Source organism: Lepidochelys kempii, chromosome 14 (assembly GCF_965140285.1).
Source record: "Lepidochelys kempii isolate rLepKem1 chromosome 14, rLepKem1.hap1, whole genome shotgun sequence".
NCBI classification, from domain to species: Eukaryota; Metazoa; Chordata; order Testudines; family Cheloniidae; genus Lepidochelys; species Lepidochelys kempii.
The window spans coordinates 25,723,295-25,749,672 of NC_136393.1; the positions used below are offsets into that span (position 1 = coordinate 25,723,295).

The 26,378-nt window shown below is 46.6% G+C and overlaps 1 protein-coding gene across 2 annotated transcripts in view; it reads right to left on the reverse strand.

The window, feature by feature from the left end:
* Positions 1–21,069, reverse strand: part of ELAC2 (elaC ribonuclease Z 2) — a 31,378-nt gene extending 10,309 nt beyond the window's left edge. Inside the window, exons 1-17 of one of the 2 annotated variants that reach the window (XM_073310884.2) lie at positions 20,781–21,069; positions 20,296–20,346; positions 19,946–20,016; positions 18,200–18,264; positions 16,904–16,961; positions 12,584–12,652; positions 11,827–11,982; positions 10,957–11,015; positions 10,110–10,168; positions 9,939–10,011; positions 8,580–8,692; positions 4,285–4,383; positions 3,918–4,056; positions 3,752–3,837; positions 1,841–1,959; positions 804–900; positions 110–248 (exon numbers count right to left, since the gene is read on the reverse strand). In XM_073310884.2, the coding sequence (XP_073166985.1) occupies positions 110–248; positions 804–900; positions 1,841–1,959; positions 3,752–3,837; positions 3,918–4,056; positions 4,285–4,383; positions 8,580–8,692; positions 9,939–10,011; positions 10,110–10,168; positions 10,957–11,015; positions 11,827–11,982; positions 12,584–12,652; positions 16,904–16,961; positions 18,200–18,264; positions 19,946–20,016; positions 20,296–20,346; positions 20,781–21,019 (1,692 nt within the window). In that variant the 5' untranslated portion in view covers positions 21,020–21,069. Of the gene's footprint in view, positions 1–109; positions 249–803; positions 901–1,840; positions 1,960–3,751; positions 3,838–3,917; positions 4,057–4,284; positions 4,384–8,579; positions 8,693–9,938; positions 10,012–10,109; positions 10,169–10,956; positions 11,016–11,826; positions 11,983–12,583; positions 12,653–16,903; positions 16,962–18,199; positions 18,265–19,945; positions 20,017–20,295; positions 20,358–20,780 lie in introns of both variants that reach the window. The other variant, XM_073310885.2, reaches the window with a different exon arrangement.
* Between the last annotated feature and the right edge of the window lie 5,309 nt (positions 21,070–26,378).

Consider the following 26,378-nt stretch of genomic DNA (forward strand, 5'->3'; position numbering starts at 1 on the left):
CAGTATACGGCAGAACTTTCTGTGACAAGAGCCACCACTGAAGTGGATACAACCCACAGCCAGCTGGGAACTCACCTTCTCTAACTCAGTCCCCCCCAGCGATACTCACTGTGTGATGATCGGCATGGATGTGAGACAAAAACACGGCTGCTGTGTTGCACAGGATTTTGTCCACCTGGTCCCCGTAGTGGCGACAGAGCTGGCCAAACGTTCCCTCCCCACAGTCCAGGAGCAGTGACTGGGTAGGGCTGGCAAGAGGAAAGAGCAGGTGTATTGCTGGCAGTAACCGGAATGGATGACAACAGATGAACGCTGCCCAGCACACCAGCTCAGAGTGTGATCTGGGAAGGCAGCAGTTGGGGGTGAAAGGCAGCAACCAGCATTTCTGCCACTAGTGCTGTCTCTCCGTAGAAAGGACATGGAGGGGCCAACTCTGAAAGTTCAGTCTCCACAGCAGCTTCAGCTCTTGTTCTCTGACCTGATGCCGACAGGAATGGGGACGCCTGATGCCAAGCAGAGTGGCTGTCTGAACACGCCCTGCAAAGGCAGTCACAAGACCACATGTGGGAAGCACTTTTCCCTTCTACAATGAGAACCTTGGAGTACCGTTTGAACTAGTGACCAAGGTTCAAACACTCCCAGGCCCATTCCCAATCCCTTCATTGCCTGCCTGGTTAATAGGTCCATGAACACCAAGTGAGGCACACCTCCAGTATGCTGGCACATCTGTATAGCCACCCACACAACACCCCCCCTGCAACTCCACATGTACTGGAAGGGAAAGGTAAAGAGCTAGTATTTACCTGCTGTTTATCAGGGTGGAGCTGACATTCCGGATTTTCATTGGAATTGCAGAGCCTGTTCCTAGGAAGACTATTTCCGGGTAATGCTCAGTTTTACCTAGAGAAAATATGTAACATGCTTTGCATGAATGCTGGCAAGAGCCTGCTGCATTATAGTATGTTTAGCTCCCAGCCAGATTAGAAGTTCAATATTGAAGCATAAGATTTCCAGATCCTGCCTCAGGCTAGCCAGCTCATCCAACTGGGTTTTGACCCCCAGCCTCCAAGCTCCCCACAGCATCAATACTAATGGGATGGGGAAAAGATACAAAATCCTCTGTGAAATGATAGCAGGACACCTTGCTGCATGTCCACCCAGAATGGAGGCAGATGAGTCAGGACTGGGCTTGGTAGTGACTGACACACACGGCTATCCAATGAGAAGGGACATGGCCCTCTTGGCAGGATAGCAGACAGGCAGTGCTGGCTTTTCCTGCAGTCATGGTTTAGATGTTGTTTCACTGCCCGTGTCACACAGTGACATCAGTGCATAGCCAGATGACCAGATTTGGGCTCCAGAGGGAGCCAGCTGTGGATTAGATGCTGCTCCTCCCATACTTCACTATATGGCCAGCATTTTAGAAGAACGCTGCCCATTTGGGATCGCAATTTTAAAAGCCCAAAGCAACTAGTGTTGAGCAGAGCACTGCAGTAGAATGCAATGCTGGGTTTTTGTTGGTGATTAAACCCTCCCCGTGCAGTGCTGGAGCCCCAAACCCAGCACCCTCAAGAGCCAAGAATGCAAACTGGCTTGTGCCATGTTGAGTGACAAAGAACATGTGGGAACAAGCCCATCCTGTGCTATGCTGGGCACTTGAACCCAGCATATTGTTAGGGTTGCTTCATTAGCTTGCAGGGTGATGGGAATATTTCACCGAACAGCATCCCCTTAGAACGCAAGTCCCCAGTTTGTTTCTACCCAACAATTCAACCCACCTCCCCAGTCAAGCCAGACTTATCTACTACTCCAATCAAAGGGCCCTGCACACTCTCCTCACCTGACTTGACCGGTCCAGCCTGCAGGCTCTCTCTGCACTCCTTCACACAGTCCTGGAAGCCAGGGAGCTCCAGGGCTTCAGCCACAAATTCACTGGAATTGCAGACAGCAACCACATCCCTGAAAGGATCCACAGGCCACAGATCAGGATGTGGCTGGGTTGGGAGGGGGGCAACTGAAAACAGTTTAATTTATGGGGCAAAGTGTCAAATTACTGCTTAGATACTAGCCTACTTTGAAAGTTTCCTTAACAGTCCCCAGAGGTGCCTGCTTTAAAACTACAATCCACCAGGATTGCCCGCAGACTGCAGGAGGTGCATGGGCTCTTGGAAATGGGCAACTAACTCCAGCAAGAGGGAATCATTGCATGACCTCAGGATTTGAGGGCTACATTGTGCAGGACTTGCTGGGACCCAGTGCACTGTTCAGGGGCAGGGTACAGCACCTGTGCCGGAAACTTCACTCACCCATGCTAGTTTCAGAGCCCACCTTCTTGCAGGTATAGGAATATCCTGACAAGGTTTCAGGACAGCTATCGCATGCAGGTAGAGTGAAGCCTAAATGTTTAAACAGAATCCATTCCCCTTCCTCCCAACTGAATTTGGGACTTCCTTCTTCCTCTGACGCCATCAGCCAACAGTTGGAGACAGGACACTGGACAGGGAGGACCAGTGATACAGAGACCTTTCTTCCACAGCTGGCTGGCTGGGTCTTGCTCACACACTCAGGGTCATAATGTGGGGTTTGGAAGGAATTCTGTCCCCACACCTTGCCAGACTGGCAGGTACTATAGCATGTTTTGTTTTCCCTGCTGCAGCATGGGGCATTTCACCTGCTGGAATCATCTGGGTATGTCTCCCCTGCAACAGCAAGGAACTGATTAGAGGTCTTGGGCATTGGTACCCCCAGGCCTCTCCTGTTCTCAGCCTGGGGCACACCACCGTTTAGTATCTGGAGGACAAATGTTTTAGTCTAACCCAAGCCATGGGATTTGATACAGGGGTAACAGTGTAATGTAATGGCCTCTGATATACAGGTCAGACTAGATCAGTGGTTCTCAGCCAGGGTATGTGTGCCCTCGGGACACGCAGAGGTCTTCTGGGGGTACAATCAACTCATCTAGGTATTTGCCTAGTTTTACAACAGGCTACATAAAAAGCACTAGCTAAGTCAGTAAACTAAAATTTCATACAGACAATGGGCTTGTTTATCCTGCTCTATACACTGAAATGTAAGTGAGATATTTCTATTCCAGTTGGCTTATTTTATAGTTCTAGGGTAAAAATGATAGAGCAAGCAATTTTTCAGCAAGTGTGCTCTGACACTTGTATTTTTGGGTCCGATTTTGTAAGTAAGTAGTTTTTAAAGTGAGGTGAGCCATGGGCTATGCAAGACAAAATCAGACTCATGAAGAGGTACGGTAGTCTGGAAACACTGAGAACCATTGGATTAGATCTAAGGATTCCTTCTTGCCTTAAAACTATGAAATCCCTAGGACAGAAGACATACATTTAGGCATCCACTTGAACATTACACCTACAGGTCCAGTCAAACATAGAGTCGAAGTGCTCTGGAGCACACAGTCTTAGTAGAGACTTGTGTAGCATTCAGAAAATGGGGCCTTGGATTTCTTTGGGGACCCCACAATGCAACCCCCCTTCACATCCAAACACACCCACCCCACAATGAGCTGTTGAAAGTTTCTCCAGGGGTCTGGTCCTGCACAGACTGGCCCAGAACCAGAGTGCAAAAGTGACTTCAAGCCACCTTTGCTTCACCACCATTTAGATGCTGAATGCTCCTTGGTCTCAGCTCATCATCTGATCTTCTAAAATGACTTCTGCTCCCATGCAGATGCCTGTGGCAGGAGACCAGATCTCTCTTCAGTTTATATATTACCAAGGGTACCAACCTCTGCCACTGCGGTTTCGGTCTCAGCTGGTATCTCAGGAGGCACTCTCCCCGCACAACAGGCACGCTAAAAGTGGCCTCTTCTTCCTGGAGAGGAGAGAGGAGCAACCTGTAAGCATGCACGAGATTGCCTCTGCAGACACCTGCAGACAGGCGCAGCCTCTTACCCGACTCTGGTAGCTAGTTAACAGTGGGAAGATTTCTGAGTGAATGAGGTTCAGCTGGGTTTGGATCTTGTGGCTGCGGAGATAGTGCACAGTGTTTGCATTTTCATTAAGTATCAAGTGTTCAGTTGTGCGTCCAAACCTGGAGAAAGAAAAAGGAATAGTAAGATGTGTTCAGATATAAAACTACTTCAGCTCCAACCCACTGCTGGGCACCCAATGCCATTAACTAACCAACCACTGTTCTCTGAACTGACCACACATGCCCTGACCCATGGCTGTTATTAGCCAGTCTGGGATCACGGAGTTTGTGGGTTAGGCTTCCTTCAAGGTTATTTTAAGTCAACGTAATTAAATAAAAGCAATGTACCTTTCCAGCCACTGTTTGTACCGGCTGTCTCGAAGCACTGACTCTGGGGTGATGTGAATAACCAAGGCCACGTGACCCTCAGCCTTCCCTTCTTGGTACCTACAATAGACATTTAAGATCAAAGATGACAACAATGCTTGGCTCCTATTACCCAGAGATCTCACCTCTTCACCTAAGAGGACAAGGCTGCTCTCCAGAATCTATTTACTATCAAGGACTCCATAGAGCAGAGACTATTTCCTCCAGGAAGGAAGCCCAGCAGAGAGAGGTTAAAGCTCAGATCTGAGAGTCAAGGAGTTCTGGATTCTACTCCACACTCGCCAAGATCCACAGTGGCCTTGGGCCTCTGATCCTACTGCCTCCATCTATACGAGGGGGACAATTGCTCACAAGCAAGAGGGAGACCAAGGACAGGGTAGGCCCATTACTCAGTGAGTGAGGGAAGACAACAGAAAATGTGGAAATAGGGGAAGTGCTAAACAACTGTCTCAGTTTTCACCAAAAAGTTTAGTCGCAGTTGGACATCTAACACCGTGAATGCCAGTAAAAATGAGGTAGGATAAGAGGCATTTAGGATAAGGAAAGAACAAGTTAAAAATGACCCAGGCAAGTTAGATGTCTTCCAGTTACCAGGTCCTGATGAAATATATCCTAGAATACTCAAGGAGCTGACTGAGCAGATATCTGAGCCATTAGCGATTATCTTTGAAAAAAGTCATGGAAGATGGGTGAGGTTCCACAGGATAGGAAAAGGGCAAATATAGTGCCAATCTATTTAAAAAAAAAAAAAAAAAAAGTAAGGACAACCTAGGGAATTACAGACCAGTCAGCCTAACTTTGGTACCTGGAAAGAATGGAGCAAATAATCAATTTGCAAACACCTAGAAGATAATAAGGTGATGAAGTAACAGTCAGCATGGATTTGTTAAGAACAAACTGTGTCAAACCAACCAGATAGCTTTCTCTGACAGGGTAACAAGCCTTGTAGCTGGTGGGGGGTAAGCGGTAGATGTGGCATATCTTGACTTCAGTAAGGTTTTTGATACTGCCTCGCATGACCTTGTCATAAACAGTTAGGAAAATACAACCTAGGTGGAGCTACTATTAGCTGAGTGCATAACTACACTCTGGGTATGGCTTTCCAATTAGTTATCTGTGGTTCACAGTCCAGGTGGAAGGGCATATCAAGTGGGGTCCTGCAGGGATCAGTTCAGGGCCATTGTCAGCCTCTGTTTGCCAGAAGCTGGGAATGGGTGACAGGGGATGGATCACTTGATTACCTGTTCTGTTCATTCCCTCTGAAGCACCTGAAGACAGGATACTGGGCTAGACCGACCTTTGGTCTGACCCAGCATGGCCATTCTTATGTTCTTAAATGATTTAGAAAATTACATAGAGAGTACACTTAAAAAAAAAAAAAATAGCGGACAATACCAGGACCGGTTGCAAGTGCTTTGTAGGCTAGGATTAAAATTCAAAATGATCTGGACAAACTGGAGAAATGGTCTGAAGTAAATAGAAAGACATTCAATAAGGACAAATGCAAAGTACTCCACCTAGGAAGGAGCAATCAGTTGCACACGTACAAAATGGGAAATTACTGCCTAGGAAGGACTAATCTAGAAAGGGATCTGCAGGGGTCACAGAGGATCACAAGCAAAAAAGCAAATGTTCTGGGATGTATTAGCAGGAATGTTTTAAGCAAGACACTAGAGGTAATTCTTCCGCCCTACTCCATGCTGATTAGGCCTTAACTGGAGTACTGTGTCCAGTTCTAGGCACCACCTTTCAGAAAAGGTGAACTGGAGAATATCCAGAGAAGAGCAACAAAAATGATTAAAGGTCTCGAAAACATGACCTGTGAGGGAAGATAGCCAATTTTTCTCAATCTTTAGTCTGGAAAAGAGAAGACCATAACAGTTTTCAAGTACAGAAAAGGAAGAGGGAATAAAATGGTTCTCCTTAGCCTCTGAAGATAGAAGCCGCAATGGGCTTAAACTGCAGCAAGGGTGGTTTAGGTTGAACATTAGGAAAAAACTTCCTTTCAGAGTGGTCACGCACTGGAATAAATTGCCTATTGAGGTTGTGGAATCTGCATCATTTGAGATTTTCAACAGCAGGTTAGACAAAAACCTATCAGGGATGATCCAGAGCAGGTGTTCTCCACCTTTTTCTTGCTGATGCCCCCCTCAACATGCTATTAAAATGCCAGGGCTCAGGGAAGGCAGGGAACTCGGGGCTCAGGGCCGGGGGGGGACACACACCTTGGGGATAGGAATAGTTTTACTTCTATTGGGGGGGAGGGGGGGAAGGGCAGTGCAAGGACTGGCGGGGCTTGAGCCAGCTCCACACAGCAAGCACCACCTCCACCCCCACAACTCACTCAGGCCCCCCAGCCTGGCTGGGCTATGGTGGGGACACAACCATAAAATAAAACTCAAAGCGGGGATCCAGTTCAAAAAGTTTGAAAACCACTCAGGGTGCAGGGAGGGGGTACCTAGGGCCTGTGTACAGGCTGGGGGCTCCTGCTTCAGCTCCTTCCTCCCCCTGGCTTGGGAGGTTTTCCAGCTTCAGCCCTGCGCTTCACTCCTGGCTTGGGGGGCGGGGGGGGAGAGAAGAAGAAGAGATGGGACACAACAGCCCCTCACACCGCTCTCAGCTTCCGCGCTGGGGCTCGGGGAACTATGTTTCAGCTACAGGGCTCCAAGTCCCCTGAAAGGGCTTGCAGAACCCCAAGGGGCCGCAGACCTCCAGTTGAGAACCGCTGGTCTAGATAATACTTAGTCCTGCCATGAGTGCAGGGGCCTAGACTAGATGACCTCTTGAGGTCCCTTCCAGCTCTACAATTCTATCTCTGCCAAGTGGGTGTGACATTAACAGCCAGTGTTCAGTCAGTTGCACTGTGGGGAGGATGCAGAAACTAAGTAATTTGCATTTTGGCAGATAACCCCAGCAGGGAAAGATTCCATGTTGCCTACCCCTCAGCTGGAAACCAACTTATCTTGAGGTATTCTTCAAAAGAATCCATTTCAAAGATTCAGTGGACTACAGAAGAGAAGGGTACAGAACCCCAAGTTATCAGTCTTTCACCTAAGACAAAGGTACCAATCCTTTGACTTTGGAGGATAAATCCAAAAGGAGCTTGGTCAGAGATACTGACAGAAACTTGCTGAGGGGATTTTACCTTGAACCCAGTCTAGTCTGTTAGATTTTAGTGCCCAGAAAGTGTCTGTCTCTCTCGTAACCATTTCGAACTTTAATCCTTATGCTCAGTTCAAGTCTCTCTGGAATTTAATAAACTTAATTTAAACCAATCCAGTACTGTGTTTGAACTGAACAGTTTGGGGACTCCAGTTACAGCAACAAACTGCTGGATACAGACTCTTTAAAGGAGCAACAAACCTTAACCTCCCTCTTATTGTTCCAGGACAGGGCTGGACATTTCAGAACAGGTTTTTGGGGAAATGCGGGGCTGAGGAGAGCGTGGAGTCACCTTACCAGTTTTTAACCAAGGCTGGTGGAGACCAATAGGAGTCTGATGTTTCAAGTACACTCCTGGATCCAAAGTGTTGGGCCAGGACTGCTCAGTACGTAGAGCAAGTGCATGCTTGTTGCTGACTGTGGGCATCCCAGACAGACATCTACAGCAGCGAAGCATGAAGGCACCGAAGAGTTACAGGGTAAGAGATAATTTCCACATTCTGGGGTGAGATCCAGACTGAACAGTAGGTAAGCTCACTGTATGCAAAGACCTTTGAAATCTCAGCTACTTAGATGCAAGAACTCACTAAAAGGTGCGTATCATGCAGTCCAGTCACGTGACTATTTAAAACTAAGATAGCGGGAACCTCATGAAATATAGTAACTTACTAAGTGCACCAGAGAGAAATACTTTCCCCTCCCACCCCCAGAAAGCCCCTCTCCCAAGTAAGATGGGCCTTGCAAGGTGCCCTGAAGATAACTTCCAGGCCCTGGGGAAATGAGTTCTAAAGTCAAGCACCCTGCACAGAAAACACCCTGTCACAGCCCTGCCTCTCATACTTCAACTTCTGTGCCTCTGCTGATCTTTGTTGGTGGCTCTATATCTCGGTGCGCTATCTGCAGGTTTCCTAACCAGGCTATTCAGGGTGACTTTGCTGTCACTGGCATTAGCCCACGAAGCATGTCAGATTCCATTTGTAACCAGGCTAACAGGAGATTTTCAGTTTCATAAAAAAGTGCTCAAACCTGATACGCTTCCCCCACCAACCCTGTATTCCAGGGAACACCCTTCCCTCCCTCCACCTCCACTATACCTGCGGAACATGTCATTTTCACAGACTGCATCCACAAAGCCTTCATGAGGACATTCCACTACAATGAACACAGGGCCTGGATCAGGAGGAGTACAGACCTCTTCGGGCAGGATCTGCAACGAGGCACACAAGGGTTACACCCTGGTCAGTCTATGGTACATGCTGTCCGAACATGCCTGGGTATGCAGCTCCCTTTTGGCAACATAACCAACAGCACATGCCGCTCAGTCACCAGCCTCACTTCATTCCTCTTCCACAGCCAGCTAGGGACCTCACAGAACTTGCTCGCTCATCAGCTGGGCGCCAGGGTGCTTTGCTCAATGGTCAGCGAGTCCAAGGACTCATGCTCCAGTTACCGTTCTGGCCCTGGAACCATTTTCTCTCCTCCTCTCTCATTGATTTTGCTGGGTCACATTGCCCAATGGATCCCTCACAAGGAGGCAAGACAAAGCAAGAAGCGTCTCAGCTGCACCTGAGGGAAATTCAGCTTTCCCTCTGTGCACTGGGGCGTGCCCCTGTGAGCTACTTTGGGAAGCAGGGCCAGTTGTTGCTCACTCATATCTCCTGGGTGGGGGGGTGGGCAGTGATTTTGTTTATGGATCCACCAGAAACACCCACAGTTAGGGTCTCTCCCCCTCACCAGCCACTGGCCTTGGAGATTATCCATCTTAATCTATCCCCAAACAGAGCCTTTTAACCACTGTGAGGGAGGGGGTTAGGAGGGGGGTGTCACAGGATGATGAACAAGTGTAATCAGTGAGAGGGACCCCTGTTTATAGTGGGTCAGATGTAGGCATGCTCTGGGTTTGAAAGTATAAGCACCTCTACTGCCTGAACTAATGGACCAGCTTCATTAGCTCACAGGCTGTGGCAGACTCAAATTGCTATAACTGGACCAGCCACTGAGGCAGAGGAACAAACCACCACACTGTTGGCATGGGATACATGTCATTTCCGTGTGTATCGCCAACCCTTCTCCCATGATGGCAGATACTGTCCCATCTGCAGTGACAGGGACCCTGGGACAACCTGTTACTGAGGGAATGAGCCTGGGAAAGCTTGAAACTGAAACAAGCTGCCAAGGAAGGCTATTGAATCTGAACAAACATGCAAGGCTTGTACTTGCCACTAAGAGGTATGGTTCAGGGACAGTTCAACCAATCCTACCATGAAACAGGAGAGCTGAGAGGACTAGACTGGTTACAGCTGCAGTCCGTTCTGACCCAAAAAAGGGGATGATTGTGGTTGGTGTATGAGTGGCATTTAGTTACAACAACGTTCTGGGAGAGATGGTCCCATAAGGAACACTGGTTACAAACCCAGCCTGCAACACAGCTGGGATAGCCTAGAGCGTCATACCTCTCTGCCTTCAAACGTGACACTCTTTCCATCTTTGACCGCCGCAATGATGGGGCCAATGGCTGCTGTCCCACTAAGAATGAGAACACAAAGACAGTATTAGATTGACAGCTTCCATACGACCAGGATCCTCCCACCACCCAAGCACACAGGCAGGGCTCTCATACTTACACTGGCAGGCCCAGCTCCTTCGCTTTGGCCACCAAGAAGTTTCCCTTCTTCGGGTGAAGCTGAAAATAATTTAAAAGAAAGAAGTGTTTCTCAAAGGTCCCATGGAACGAGTTACCAACTCTTTACAATGTTTAAACATGGATGGAAAAAGGGGAGGGGCAAAGATGGGGTTCATGCCCTTACTGGCTCTGAAATGAGCCATGAAGAGAGCCTGTGGGAGAGATTTTTCCTCAGGAATTTATTTTATTTATTTATTTTAAGTCTCAGGCACATCAAGTCCTCTCTGTCCTGCTTCTGTGGCTGATCTGCCCAGAGGTATGGCTCTGGAGCTCCAACCCATACAGGTAGAGAGTAAGTTTTTCTTTTGAGTGTTCAGCAGCTGACTTACAGAAGTGTTACTTTGGGTAGCTCTTTATTTTTGTATTTTAAACAGCAACTAAAAGTCTTCCTACTCAAAATGAGCTTTCACTGCCGTTATTCGTCCAGTCTCAACCTCGCTAGTTCTCCAGTCACCCATAGAGTCTTCTAGGAAGAGCAAGGTCAACAAGACCTGAATTTGTAGGGTAACAGACAAGCAGAAATAAAAATCTTTCTAGCCTTGATGAATCAGCAAATTAAAAAAAGCTTCTCCTTTTGTGGGTCACTTCTAAGTGTGAAGCACCAGATGGCATTCCAACCCCTCCGATTCTCAATCACTAGATTTGAGTGCAGTGTTACTGGATACAAAGGTTGGCATAGAATAACTATCCAAAAAACCCTACCCTGCTAGGTGGTGGTATTTGTAATTAAACTGGTCTAGATTAAAAAAAAAAAAGTAGGAACTCCTATTCCATATGACATTTCTTACTTTGCAGATGAAAGCCACCAACAGGGTTGGGTCTCTGCTGCCAACTCTCCTGTTGCCATCTTTAAAGAAAAAAGAAGGGAAAGTTACACAGGATGATGTAGTTTCAGCATCTTTTTCCTTACACAAAAGGTGCCAACTTCTTACAGTGTCCCATCCCTTCCAGTGAGTTCATACACAAGGGCCATAAAGCAGGCTAGGATTTAGTCATAAGTATTTTTAGTAGAACTCATGGACAAGTCATGGGTAATAAGCTAAAAATCATGGCCCATGACCTATACTATAAATACCTGACTAAATCTTAGCTGCCCGAGCAGTGGCTGGATTGCGGGACTGCTTAAGCACCACACTGGCCACTGCAGAAACCATGGAGGTCACAGAAAGTTATAGAATCCATGACTTCCATGACCTCTGTGATAGATACAAAGTCTTAGGCATAAGTGACCATTATGATCATTAAGTCTAACCTGTTGTATAGTACAGCCCAAAGAATTCCAACCCAAGGATTCCTCCCTCAAACCAAAAACATCTGAAAGACGCCCAGTCTTGATTTCACAACTTGAGGGGGGACAGAGAATCCACCTGGTACCAAGGTAAGTTGTTCCAATAATTAATTGCTATCAGTGTTAAAAAAAAAATCTGCATCTCATTTCTAGTTTGAATTCGTCTAGCTTCGGCATCCAACCACTGGATCTTGTTTTGCCTCATGTTCTCCATCTGCTCAAATTACCCCCAAGCAATATTTCAGCAGAGAGGACCAGCACTTTCTGATCTGCACCAAGAATATTTGTGTAGGAGAGAAATTACACCAACATTTCAGAGTTTTTGTTCCAATTACAAGTTGAAGTACAAGAAAATACAAAGTTCCTGCACCTGTTTTCTTCAGGGCTTCTCTATTCTCGACGCCCTTCGGACACTGCTGCTCAGCAGCGGGAGATCCAGGCTCTGGGGCACATTTGGGGCTGACTCCACCTTGGACTGACCTTTCAGGACTCTGATGCAGCCTGTGCTCACTGGCTAAATGCCTTCCTGTTCCAAACCCAAGGGAAAAAAAAACAGGCTTGCTCAGGAGGCAGGAGTGAGAAAACACAAATGGAGCCTTACTCAGAAAGTTTCTTCAAAATCCCCTGAGCAGTTTAAAAAGGGACAAGAGAGCCCCTGCTTCCTTGTTTCTGCATATTGCACTTCACTCATTTCAAGAGCCTTCCTCAGCAGATTCTCCAAAAGCAACAAAACCTTATCAAACTCAAGCATGTGCTCTCAGTACAGCTGCTCGTACGAGCATACCTAACATGGAAAGCCCGTTAAGTATGAATCACAGTAACTTCCCATTTCTCTTCCATGGACTATCATCTGAAGGAAAATACCAGAGTTCTTAGAGGAGGCAGCACCCTTTTATCCTAAGGTCTGGCACCGGCTCAGGTTTCTTTGAAAGCTACATTCTCACCAAAGGAGAAGTAACCTAACACAACCCTGTAGTTATTACGTCTCAGGTTTACAAACAGTAACCAGATACCAAAACCAGTTCAAGGAAGTCCTTACTGCAACAAGTAACCCTGCTCCTCCCTCTCCAGCTGCAGCTCCAGATACTCTTTGCTTCCTACTATTCCAGTCAGACGGCTGTACTCACCCACAAGAGGTACTTGATAGACTGTCATCGTCTCATCCTTATACTCGGGCTCTGTATGGGGCCGCACAGCTAGCAACAAGATAGTTAAAACATTAGACATCAGAGTGGCTATGAACCAGTTACTACAAACAGATGCCCCAGACTCCAGGAACGTTGACAAAGCACCCTGGAAATTAGAGACATGTTTTAACATACATTCAGGAGCATGCATCTCACAGAAGCTAATCAGGCAGTTTCCTCAGGCCAGCTGCTGAAACTCTCCACTACTGCAAGGACAAATATACATGATTTCAAGAGAAAGCAATTATACTCGCAACTGCTCTAAGTGGCAGAGATTAAAACAATTCATCACTGCACATCCCTGAACAGACTAGGGTTTCTGTGGCCTCAGGTTTGTTTGTTTTTTTAAAAAACAAAAGTTTCCATTCTGCCTTTATACAATCCCAAGATGGTGCTTAAAGCAGGGACAGCCCTAAGTCTGGCTCTGTAGATAGCAGAGGTATTATATATTTATGAATCGCTACTTAAACTCTGAAGAATAAAACAAACACTCACATAATTGCAAACTGTTTTCAGTATGATGTCAATAGATGGCAAATGCTGCACTGCAGCACCAAAAAGATTTATTATAATCAGATGACATCTTATTTACCTTGAATAGTACATTAGGAAGTTGTATCAGAGTTTGTAACACATGTAATGAATTAACAGCAATGGGATCAGGAGTGGATCTGTCACAAGTCTGTATCCAAAGCAATAGTGGAAATCTGTATTACATCCCCCCCGGGGCAGGGAAGTGCAAGAAACCTGCTCAGTATGTTATAGCTCAGAAATGATGCTCCTTTTAAAAAAAAAAAAAACACTTCCTGCTCACAAGAATGGAGAAATCCCAGCAGCACATGCACAGGACCTCGGCCACGTACATGCTAAGCTAGCCATGCGATCGCTCATCAAATCGATTGCTGCATTAGAAGATGGGAGGGGACAAATGCTATCACTTATTGTTTTTAAAAGGTGATGAGGTTGGTCCTGGAAATTAATACAACTGAAGGGATTTAAATCATAGAATATCAGGGTTGGAAGGGACCTCAGGAGGTCATCTAGTCCAACCCTCTGCTCAAAGGAGGGCCAATCCCAGCCAGGGCTTTGTCAACCCTGACCTTAAAACCCTCAAAGGAAGGAGATTCCACCACCTCCCTAGGTAACGCATTCCAGTGTTTCACCACCCTCCTAGTGAAAAAGTTTTTCCAATATCCAACCTAAACCTCGCCCACTGCAACTTGAGACCATTACTACTCGTTCTGTCATCTGCTACCACTGAGAACAGTCTAGAGCCATCCTCTTTGGAACCCCCTTTCAGGTAGCTGAAAGCAGCTATCAAATCCCCCCTCATTCTTCTCTTCCGCAGACTAAACAATCCCAGTTCCCTCAGCCTCTCCTCATAAGTTGTGTGTTCCAGGCCCCTAATCATTTTTGTTGCCCTCCGCTGGACTCTTTCCAATTTTTCCACATCCTTCTTGTAGCATGGGGCCCAAAACTGGACACAGTACTCCAGATGAGAGCTCACCAATGTCGAGTAGAGGGGAACGATAAGGGCATAAGCCAGCCATTGGCTTCCCCTACATGCAAGTTAGTTTTTCCACTAGTTGTCCCGGTAGTTTTGTGCACCTTCTTCTGAAGAGTATGGCATTGGCCTTTGTCATAAACAAGATAGCACACTAGTTGGACCATCAGCTGATGTGTTGTATTCTTATCTCCCCTCCCCTGGAAGAGCTACCCCGTATCAAGAATAAGGCAGAGATTACTCCTTGGGCCCAGTCAACCCTTGGCCTTCCATTTCCAAACATGCCCAAAAATGAGAGCTGTGATAATGTTTGAGATACATAGAGAGCTGTCTACCAGGAATTGGACTGGAAACCACTCATTTCACACAGGTCACCAAACAGCATGCTGGGTTTGAGCCAGTGACTTGGATGGGATAGGATCTGTTGCCAATTCTCAATCCCTGAGCCAGGCAGCTTGTCACTTTCTTTTAAAACTGAGTTATCATCAAGACATTACCAATGTGTTCCTGATCCTGGAAAACAAGGTGTCAAGACAACCAAACATTACAGTGACTCCTGTGTTTTCTGATATGTGGTGAAACCAGGTGACAAAATGGAAATGCCCTCAAACCAGCTTGGAAACCAGATCCCAGATGGACTCCAAAACAAACAATTAGAAGAACTCATTCTCTTTTCATTTCTCAGAGGCTGCAGTGGCTACAGCTTGGAGCTTTGCCTCGGAAGAACACAGGAACGGCCATACTGGGTCAGACGAATGGTCCATCTAGCCCTGTATCATGTCTATAACTGGCAAGTCCCAGCGCTACAGTTGAGTGATGCACCCAGTCTTCTCGTAGCCAGTGTAGGGTTGCACCAAACATGAGGTTGTATCCCTGACCATTTTGGATATTTGGTTTTTTTAACCTAGCTATATTTTTGGCTGTCACCACACCCCCAACAATGAGTTCCAAAGGTTAATTATGTGTTGTATGAAAAAAATACTTCCTCTTCTTTGTATTAAATCTGCTGCCTATTAACGTGATTGGGTGACCCCTGTATTTTGTACTGTGGGAGAGGATAAACACTTCTCTGTTCACTTTTCCCATACCATCCACGATTATGTAGACCGCTATCGTATCCCTCCTTAATTGTCTCTTTTGTAAACACAACAGCCCTAATCTTTTTAGTCTCTCCTCCTAGGGAAGCTGTATCATACATCAAGGGATCATCTTTGTTACCCTTTTCAGAACCTTTTCCAGTTGCACTATATACTTCTGAGATGGAGCAACAGAACTTGACACAGTATTCAAGGTGTGGGTGCACCATGGATTTATATAGTGGCTTTATGATATTTTCTGTTTTATTTTCTATCCTCTTCCTAATAGTTCCTAACAGTTAGCCTTTTTGACTGCTGCTGGGCATTGAGCTAACATTTTCAGAGAACTATCCACAGTGACTCCAAGATCTCTCGAGTGGTCACAGATAATTTAAAACCCATAGTTGTATAGGTGTAGTTAGGATTATTTTTTCCAATGTTCATTACTTTGCACTTATCAACCCTGAATTTCACCTGCCCTTTTGTTGCCCAGCCACCCCATTTAGTGAGATCACCCTGTAACTCTCCACAGTCAGCTTAGGACTTAACTACCTTGAATATTTTTGTATCATCTGCAAACCTTGCCACTTCAACATAATCATAAATCTGGAAAAGGGAGTGGACAGTGAACAGAACAGTCCCAGTACAGACCTTGGGGGACCTCGCTTCATTGTGAAAACTAACCATTTATTCCTACCCTTTGTTTCTGATCTTTTAAGAAGTTACTGATCCACGAGAGGACCCTCCCTCTTATCCCACGTCTGCTTGTTTTCATTAAGAGCCATTAGAGAGGGACAATGTCAAAGGCTTTCTGTAGTGCGGGGACCACTCTGGGTCATATGCTTGTTGACCCCCTCAAAGCATTCTAGTAGATTGGTGAGGCATGATTTCCCTTTACAAAACCCATGTTGACTTTTCCCCAACAAAACATGTTTATTTATCTGTGATCATTCTGTACTGTACTATAGTTTGTCAATTTGCCCAATACTGAAGTTAGGCTTACCAAGCTGTAATTGCCAGGATCGCCTCTGGAGTCAGCATTACATTTGCTACCTTCCAGTCATCGGGTACAGAGGCTTGTTTCAGTGATAGGTTATCTACTAATTAGTAATTCTGCAATTTCACATTTGAGTTCCTTCTGCTCCTGGGGACCGATCAATTAAACAGTAATAAATTTGTTCTAAAACCCCTTCTACTGAGGCATTTAAGAAGCAATGGGCTTAAATTACAGCAAGGGTGGTTTCGGTTGGACATTAGGAAAAGCTTCCTAACTCTCAGGGTGGTGAAACACTGGAATAAATTGCCCAGGGAGGTTGTGGAATCTCCATCATTGGAGATTTTTAAGAGCAGGTTAGACAAACGCATGTCAGGGATGACCTAGTTAATACTTAGTCCTGCCATGAGTGCAGGGGACTGGACTAGATGACCTCGAGGTCCCTTCCAGTCCTACGATACTATGATCAATGTGTACCCCGAAAAGGACAGCTGTGATGTGAGCATCTCCCCCATATCCTCTGCAGTGAAGACTGATTAAGTGAATTCATTTAGCTTCTCTGCAATGGCCTCGTCGTCCTTGAGAGCTCCTTTAACACCCCGAGGCTGCTGTTCAGACAGATATATGCATCAATAAGGTGTAGACATTGCAGACAGTAAGTGCACACAGATGACCGCTGTACATACCCAGATCTATTCCTTTCAGTGGGCCAGAAAACATTTTGATAGCTTCCAGGTAGTTTCGCTGGGGGGGGGGGGGGGGGAAGAGTAGGAAAAAAAAGACAAGGTGAAAAATCATTGCCTGCTTATTACTCAGAATAGGTAACATTTTCAAGCAAAGACTCTCTCTCAGGTGCAGAGAAGTCATAAGCGCAACCCCCAGCTAGCAGGAAAAAAAAACGGATCCCACCTTGTACCTGTTAGTGTCACCAAAATATCTCCGTTCATCACCCGGACCTTATCTTTAAGAAGGCTCAGTATGTCCCTGTATCATCTTCAGGGAACTTGTTTATACCATAACTTGGTATTGGGGTGTTCTGGCACCATCCTTCCAGACTGTGTTTATGCAAGTACCCAGTTCTTTGCACTTTTTAGGAGTGTTTTGTGTTTTTGCAAAATCAGCCATGTTCTTGCCAAGTTTATGTACCAGACAGTGAATCTGCAAAGCAGGCACCTGCTTTGTAACAGAGTCTGACTCTAGTTTAGGCCTGATACCATGCCCCAGGCTTCAGGCTCTCTTTCTACTACAAGGAGAAAAAATGGACACTACATTTCTTCTTATCATAGTAGTCTGCCACAGAAGTACATTCGGTTTTGTACATTAGTTTAGGACAGTGTCTCCCTGGAACTGACATATGGTCCTAACAGCTTCAGAATGAGCAAGCTGGCCAGAGATCTCTAGAGAGTTCTCCTGCCTAGCAAGCACTTTCTGGGACAGGGGTTAGGAAAACAAATATGAAAGTCAAAATTCAATTTTGAAATTCAATGCTGAAAAGAGGAACCAACAGCCCAGATACTGAGACCAGCATTTGATCTATGTAACCAGTGCCTCCTACCAGCACAGCAGATTTAGAACTTGTTCAGACACTTGCAGAGACCCCTAACTGCTGCTTTAAAAAGGCACATCCAGAAGAACTGCCCCATCATTTTGTTTAGGGAGACAGGTGGAGAAGGGCTGTTCCATCTACTAGTGAGCCATTAGCAGACAAGAGTGTTCCAAGTGGTGGCAGTTTGCTGCTGCCTAGAGCTGTTTTAAACTGGCACAACTCACAAGCGAGCTGTACACACTGTGAAGCCAGCCCCAAAAGCAGAACCAAACAATTACAGGTGGCACTTCTTCAGTTAGAGCAGCACCTCACAGCATTTTACAAGGTCACTCAGCACCCAGCCATAGCTCTTCGCTCACAGGTTAAAGTCTGTCTCTTACAGGGTCCCCACTTTCCAAAAAGCAAAAACAAAAACCCAAAAAAACCAGCTACTCACCAGCTGTGGTGGCCCTGAGAGAACACACTTTGGGAGCCCCATTTCCTTTAAGGTGAGAATCATTCCTGGAAGAGAGAGCAGGGAGACTGCAGCTTTGGAAACAGCCTTCATCATGAACCCATGAAAGTGCCTCCAAAGCAAAGATTGTAATTCATTTTCCACTATCTGTCCAATTTCCACCCTTTTTCACAAGGAAATGTCATACCCTGTGATTAAGGTCCTGGTCTGAGACTCAGGAGATCTGGGTCGAGTCCTTAGCTCTGCCTTGTGTGACCTTGAGCAAGTCACTTCTCTTGGCACCCAGATCCCTATCTGTAAAACAAGGACCACCTCACAGGGATGTTGGGAGGATAAATCCATAAGTGTTGGGAAGGGACACAGGTGCTACAGTGATGGAAATTACACTAAAAGAATGAGCTGTAGTTGAAAGTACTTCAGAGTCCCAATTTTGGGAAGTTTATCATCATTTACTTCTGAAACACCTTTCCACTCTCCCTTGCTGCAAAGAAACCCTACCAACAAAGGGGAAAATGGACTACTAAAAGGAAACAGAACCTGGCTATATACCAAATGCTAGCACATAAAGTAAACTGACAGAATAGAAAGAATTTCCCCCACCTTTTCTTGTTAGGAGAATCTTTGGTATTGCTAGCAACTAAAGTACAGAAGTTTAGACAGACGTGACATTTTGAGAACCATTTACCACATTAGTTGGTCCGGTCCAAGCACGAAAGCTACATTACAAAAACAGATTCATCTATATTGCAGTTGGGTGCTAGATGACAAACCAACATGTACAGCACAAGGCTGGCAGCAACTCAGTTTAATAACAGACTCCACCAAGGTATTAATTGGCCAACTTGAGAGTCCATATGCACAACTTAAAAGCATTTCTCTGTATGTAACACATTAAATGTTAAACACCACATCTGATCAAATCACAAACTTCCACGAATATTCTAGGCATCAGTGAGTGGGCAAGACCCTATTTTCTCTCTTTTTTCCCCCAGGGGGGTGGGGGGAGGGAAGAGAGAAGAGGAGAGGAGGACCAGAAAACCACAAGTGGGAAAACAGGGAACACATGAAACCCTCTGAGCTCTTTAGCAGAGTCACAGCTGATGACACCCATTAAAGCTTTCTAGCTGAATAATATTATTGTTTCATCTCTTCCTACCCACCCAGTGGACCTTAATTAATGTGTTACGGGGAGAAGGGGCACCGATAAGGAGTGAAGGACAGACTGAACTCCTGGCATAGGGCAAGAAGAGGGGATCTTGAAATGGGTGAAGGGAAAAATGGGAGGCACATAGAATCCCATGGGGGTGTGTGTGACTGGGGACGCTGCAACAGGGGAAAGAGGAAAATGGGGTGCATATAGAGCCCCTGCCATGGGGATGCACACAGAGCTGCTGTCCTAGGGGAGAATGGTGGGAACACAACCTGTGGTGGGAAGTATATTGGAAGAACCCGTTATGGGGGATAGGGTGCATGCAGAGGCCTTCCTATGGTGGGAAGGGAAAATGGAGGCACACACAGAGCCCCTTGCATAGGGGGTGGGGGCACTCCCAGAACTCCTGCCAGAGGGAGACTGTGGAAGCTGCAGGGAGCCCCTGAAATTGAGGGAGCTGTGAGGGAGGCACACAGGGAGCTTTTTGTAGGGATACGGAGGGAGGCAAGGAGCCCCTAGTGTATGCAATAAACTCAGCCTAAACAAGCTACAAAGTGTGCACCTCCAGTCCCACTTACCCGACAAACCACCAACATTCGCCCAGTTCATTCTAGTCAGAAAGATGTTGTCTAAACGAGCTACTCTTAACCTGAGAAGAAAAAGGTTTGGATTATGGAATAACTGAAATGCAGCCTGTACGTTCTTACAACTTTTCCTTTAACAACACAGTAAGGACAAAAAGAAAAGGAGGACTTGTGGCACCTTAGAGACTAATCAATCTATTTGAGCATAAGCTTTTGTGAGCTACAGCTCACGAAAGCTTATGCTCAAATAGATTGGTTAGTCTCTAAGGTGCCACAAGTCCCCCTGTTCTTTTTGCAGCAACAGACTAACACAGCAACTACTCCGAAACAGTAAGGACACTTACTTGTGTTCCTGCATAAGGCGCTGGATCCCTTCCCCGCAGTTAAAGAGATACCTGGAATAAGACTAGAACGCTTATTAGAGAAAGCGGCAAGTTTTCATATCAAAATAGTTTAGTTTTATTTGCCCCACTTTAAGAGGAAAGCTCCGCAGACGGGGGTGTCCAAATCCTGCAGCACGGATAGGGCCGCACAGACACCTGGCTGGGCCCAGTGTAGCGTCCTCCTGTTTGGGGAGCCAGCAGGCTCCGCAGGGGCAGGTGAGTTTACCCCGGCCCCCAGGGGCGCTAAGTCGGATACAGCCCGGAAGGGGCGTAGAGCCAGGGAGCGCTACTGGCACGGTGCCGAGGGCCTGGCCGGCAGGAGGAGCCGGGCCGGGCGCCACACGCGGTTTAGTGGGGTGGGAGCGCAGCCAGCGACGCGGGGGAGCAGGCGGCCCGGGCAGGCCCGGAGAGCCCAACGGGGAGCGACCCAGCCCCCCGGCACTGACCGGTTGTACTCGGAGAAGACGTAGAGCGCGGCGCCCGAGTCCCGGCTCCCAGCCGCCGCCACCTGCACGTAGACGATGCTGGGTCCGGCCAACTCCGAGCTCCGCCGCTTCTCCCGGGCCCGCAGGTGCCGCAACAGGTCTTTGGGCGGCCGCCGCGGCGGAGCGGGGCCCCCGGACATGGCGCGGCGCAGCGGCGTCCAGCGGCGCCCCAGCCGCAGCCCCAGCGAGCAGCCCCACATTCAGTAGCCCGGCCCGACCCAGCCTCCTCCACGCGTGCCCTTCGGCCGGCCTCCCTCCCCGCCCACGTGCTACACATTAGCCAATCGCGCAGCGCTCCCCGCATCCATGGCGCACCTTCAGCCAATAAACATTCGGCATCAGCGGCAAGCTTCCCTCTCATGTGACGCCGCCGCCCAATCGAGCATTTGTTTCCCCTCTTTCCCTCACCCATCAGCTAATGAGAATTCAGCATCTTTTTGTGTCACATCCCAACCAATGGAATTTCAGTAGCCGGGCACGCGCCCCTCTCATATGACACAGGCTGGCCAATAGGACGTGTTCTTTGACGTCTCGAGGGACGTCATATGGCTCTGGGATTATTGAGAGGGATCAGCTTCCCCTCCCTTCCTAGTGTCTGTTGGCAGCTCCCTGCCTCAGAGCAGGGGTGGGGAAACTTTTTGGCTTGAGGGCCACAGGGGGGCCATGAGTGCTCACAAAATTGGGGTTGCGTGTGGGAGAGGGTGCGGCTCTGGGGTGGGGATGAGGAGTTTGGAGGGCGGGAGGGGGATCAGGGCTGGGGTGTGGGGAGAGTCTGAGGGGTGCAGGCTCTGAGCAGCGCTTACCTCAAGTGGCTCCCAGAAGCAGCTCCAGCTCTGTAAGCTGCCCCATCCCCAGGCACTGCCCTTGCCACTCCCATTGGAGTGCGTAGTAGCCGGAGTGGGGCCATGCTGCGGCTTCTGGGAGCCACATTTTGCTGCCCGCACCCCAGCCAGAGCAGGAACGAGTGGTGTGGTGCCGCCCTGACCCAGCGCCTTGGCCGGAGCACCGGAGCAGGGCCGCGTTTCTCAGACTGTTCTGCTGCTCCTTATTTAAGTGTATGGCATTGTGCTGGAACAAGTCCAACAGAAACTGTGAGAGCTTACTTTCATCTCTTTCCCCCTTCAAATTTTTTTCTGTGTCTTCATTTACTGTAGCCTCTGATTCACATTTTACAGCTGTGGGTCCATTCTTTTACCATGTATTGTTTGTCAGAAATATTCAGCAATCGAAGAAGACTATTCCTGCTTCAGATCCAATAGGACTTTTGTCAGCTAAGGTCTCAAAGCAAGTGTCACCGATTCGCTACTATGGCATGTAACTAATATTGTGGTTTCAGCCCCTGGGCGACAAGTTGTTTACTGCAAACCAGTCCCCTATTAAGGAAATTACCACAGATTGAATTTGCAAGACACCGTTCTTGATATTTTACAGTTAGTAGCTATAATAAAATTCAGACTGATTATTTGACCATCCACTGTCTTGGCTATCCAGACTCCTAGCTAAATTCTAGAGGTCCAGTTTTGAAACCCAGTTTTCTCTATTTGAGTACAGCTACAAATTTCTCAATCACTCTTATCTATTTGGGACCAATCAGGTGGTTCAATTCTGGATGCTCCATTTCCTAGTATTTGTAGCATGTCTGGTTTACATTTGAGTCAGCGCCCACAATTCCTGTGCATGTCACAGCTCCTTTTACACATTCACTTGACAAACTCCCAATTATTGTTGTTTAGTTGCTCAGATCTAACCAAAAACTGGGGCTGATCTTTGTACCTACAAACTTTGTCCCTTCAGCTCGGTGTTTCCTCCTTTCCCAAATTGGGAGTGGGACTTTCACCAGACACTTGCAATACTCTGTCCTGGCTTAAATTTATAACAGTTCTTTTAATAGCCAGTTTTTCACAGAACTGGCATTTAGCTGAACTGCTTTCTTAAAAAAAACAAAACAAAAACCTCTTGCTAATCTTCCTTGTTTTACAACAGTGGATTTCTAACTTTTTGACCTGAGCCCACCCTTTGAGTTAAAATTTTTGGTTGCGCCTCCCCACCCCAGACAAAAATAGACATCTGCAAAAGTATGCTTGATAGCTAAGTCATGGGTATTTTTAGTAAAAGCGTTTTAGGTATGGGTATTTTTAGTAAAAGTCATGGACAAGTTACAGGCAGTAAACAAAAAATCCCAGGCAATGGGAGCTGCGGGGGCTGTGTCCTGGGCGGATGCAGTGCACAGAGCTGCCTGGCCACGCCTCTGCCTAGCAGCTGAGCAAGGGGCATGTTGCCGCTTCCAGGGAGCCCAACAGGTAAGCCCGCCCAGAGCCCGCCTCACCCCATCCCGTACCCCAATCCCCTGAACTCTCCCACACACCCAAACTCTGCTGCTGCTGTGGTGCGGGGGCCTGAGACTGCCCCAGCAGCAGCTGGTGCACCAGGCACAGGGGCTGCCTCAGCTGTCCCTGAGCCAGGTGCACCGGCCTCTGCAGAAGTCACTGAATCCATGACTTCCATGATCTCTGTGACAAACTTGCAGCCTTATTGATAGCCTACTCATAAATGTAACAGAGACCTTCACAGAACTTTAATTAAATTACCTACACCTGTAAGTTTCAAATACACAGATACTTAATGTGAAGGGTGTACCTGTTTCTCTGTGGACAGTTTATCAATTTTTGAGGAGATTTTTGAAACAGACACTCTAAAGTTCTCCTCTTCCAGTCTCGAATGGTACTGGTTGTTTAGCACAGCCAGCGCAGAGAATCCAATCTCAAACAACTAAGATGAACCAAATGGTAAAAGAGGTTTGATGTCACACTTTGACAAAGCTGTATATTCTGAGACAACTTTCAACCAAAAATCCCCCATAGACTGTTTTTAAAATTTAATTTCCAGTGTCCTATCACTCTGCAGTTAATCAGCTACTTTTGAATGTCATTTGAGAGATGGGACAAAGTCACTGTCTCAGTTACAAAAGGTTGGATAATCCACTCATTCAGGGGTGCATTTCCTTTGGGAAAAATATTTATTCAAACTGGCTCTGAGATGAGTCTAGTGGTTCTTGATTGGCTCCACAACACTCAATAGATCAGATTCTCTTTCTCGATAGCGTCAGTTAACAACAGGAATGGAATGCTTAAACCAGTTTCAATCTTTGTTTTCCAGAGATCTACCTTTCTCTTGAATGCCAGTATCTTGTTGTGCAGTTCAAAAATAGTACTTTCTGCTCCTTGCAATGAGACATTTAGAGAATTCAGTTTGTCAAAAATATCAGCAAGGTAAGCCAAAAGCACAAGCCAGTAGGGATCAAACAGCCTGTCTCTGTTCCTGAAATTCTAATCCACTAGAAAAAGTCAAACTTCATTTCTCAGTTCATAAACATGTTTTAACACTTTCCTCATGGGTACCCACCTGACTTGTCTGTGAAACAACAAAGCACCCTGCTCCACTCCTATTTCTGCACAAAGCATTGCAAAGAGATGTGCCTTTGTGGGCTGCATCTTGATAAAGTTCACAATTTTAATAGAAGAAGTCAGAACATCAGTAAGTTCCTGATCCATGTTTCGAGTTGCAAGGACTTCGCAGTGTATCATACAATGAGTCCATTATATATGTGGAGCAATTTCAAACACTTTGACTTTCAAGCCTGCCCTATCTCCAGACATAGAAGGGGCTCCATCCATGCAGATTCCAGTGCAGGCTTCCTGCTTCAACTCATTAGAAATTAGGAAATCATTTAAAATGTTAAACAGTTCAGATCCAGTTGCACACATCTTAATTGGCTTGCAGAACAAAAAAATCTTCCAATATTGATATTTCATGAGAGTACCATGTATGTACTATGTATGTACCATGACAGTACCATGTAAGCAATTAAATGAGCTTTTGATATATCCATTGTTTCATCCAACTGGATTGCAAATAAACTAGATTGCAATCGAGAGAACAGCTGTGCCTTGATATTTTCTGACATGTCAGAAATTTGGCAGCTATGTTGTCTGACAGCGGGATCATTTTTAACTTCTCTGCCATGCTGTCACCAAGCATCATCCTGCAAATGTCAATTGCAGCTGAGAGAATGCGTTCTTCCCCGGTTTTTGTAAGGCTTTTTATTCTTGGCAATGTGGTACGTAACTTGATACGATGCTTTTAAAGCACTTGTGAGGTAGATACCAGATTATTCATTGTGTTTCTTTTTTTATTAATTTCTTGTAGCTTTCATTCGAAAAAATCTCTGTTCTTTCCTACCAAATCACCATGTTTTGTTTCTAAATGGTGTCTTAATTTTGTTGGTTTCAGGCTATCATGTGCTAATGTTACTGCACACACTACCCATTGATTTCTCCATTAACTGCAATGGAAATGAAACCAAAATCCAAATATGCTTCATCATATTTTCTTGTTTTTGCAGATTTTTTTCTATATCCACTTTAGCCATTTCAGCTTCTGGCTTTTGATTTGGAACATTAACATCTTCTGTCAATAAGTACCGATTCATTTTTCGCCACACAATGATATGAAAAAATATCAAACTCACCAGCAAAATAAGCAGCGCACAACTGTTTGGTGTTTGGACAGCATATGATACTAAACTGGAATGTGGGAAAGGTAGATGTTGCTATAGAAATGATTGGCTGGGGGTGGGGCCTCCCATTCTCAACCCTGGAGTGGCTAGCACCCAGGGGTCCCGCATCTTCTGGAACGTTCCTCCATGCCCCCCCACCCCGGTGGGGTATGCCCACACTTTGAAAACTTCTGTTTTATAAACTGAATTTAAGAATTTTTCTAACCATTCAAAAATCATAAAATCATAGGACTGGAAGAGACCACAGCCAGAACCCTTTCATTTGGCCAGATAAACCACTCCGGTAGAGGGCATTCTACGTTTGAAGAGGATGAAGGCACAGTCTGCCAAATTAGACTACCTGTGTGCATGCAGCCATGTTACCCTAGCAACCTCAGGCAAACTTGGCTGTGGTTGAGGGTTGAGACCGCAGTTCCAGACATAGGTGGCAAATTGCATGGAATTGGTCAGTCAGAAATGCTCTTGAACTCGTAGAGTCTATCAGGGCCCCAATGAACGTGATTCTTTGAATTGGAATCAGCGTTGACTTCCTGCTGTTTAGGATGAGACTTTTTTTTAAGTTAAATGCTACTGTGGTAGGGGTTTTTTTGTATTTTCCCCTCCCACAAGGATGTTACATTTAATTACATTATGGTCACTATCATAGGTGCTGACTTTTATTTTTCCCTGGGGGTGCTCCATCCCTGCTCCTTCCCGAGGCTCCGCCCCCCACTCTGCCCCTTCTCCTGAGGCCCCACCCTCGCTCTGCCTCTTCCCACCCCTGCTCTGCCTCCTCCCCGAGGCCCCAGCCCATCTGCCGCTCTCTGCCCTCCCAAGCCTCTTTCCTAGCCTCCCAGTAGCTGATGAGTGGAGCCCCACCAAACAGCTGTGGCTGGGGGGTGCTGAGCACCCACTATTTTTTTCCATGGGTCTCCCAGCCCTGGAGCACCCACAGAGTCTGTCCCTATGGTCACTAGTACTAAGAGGTTCAGCTATCTTCACCT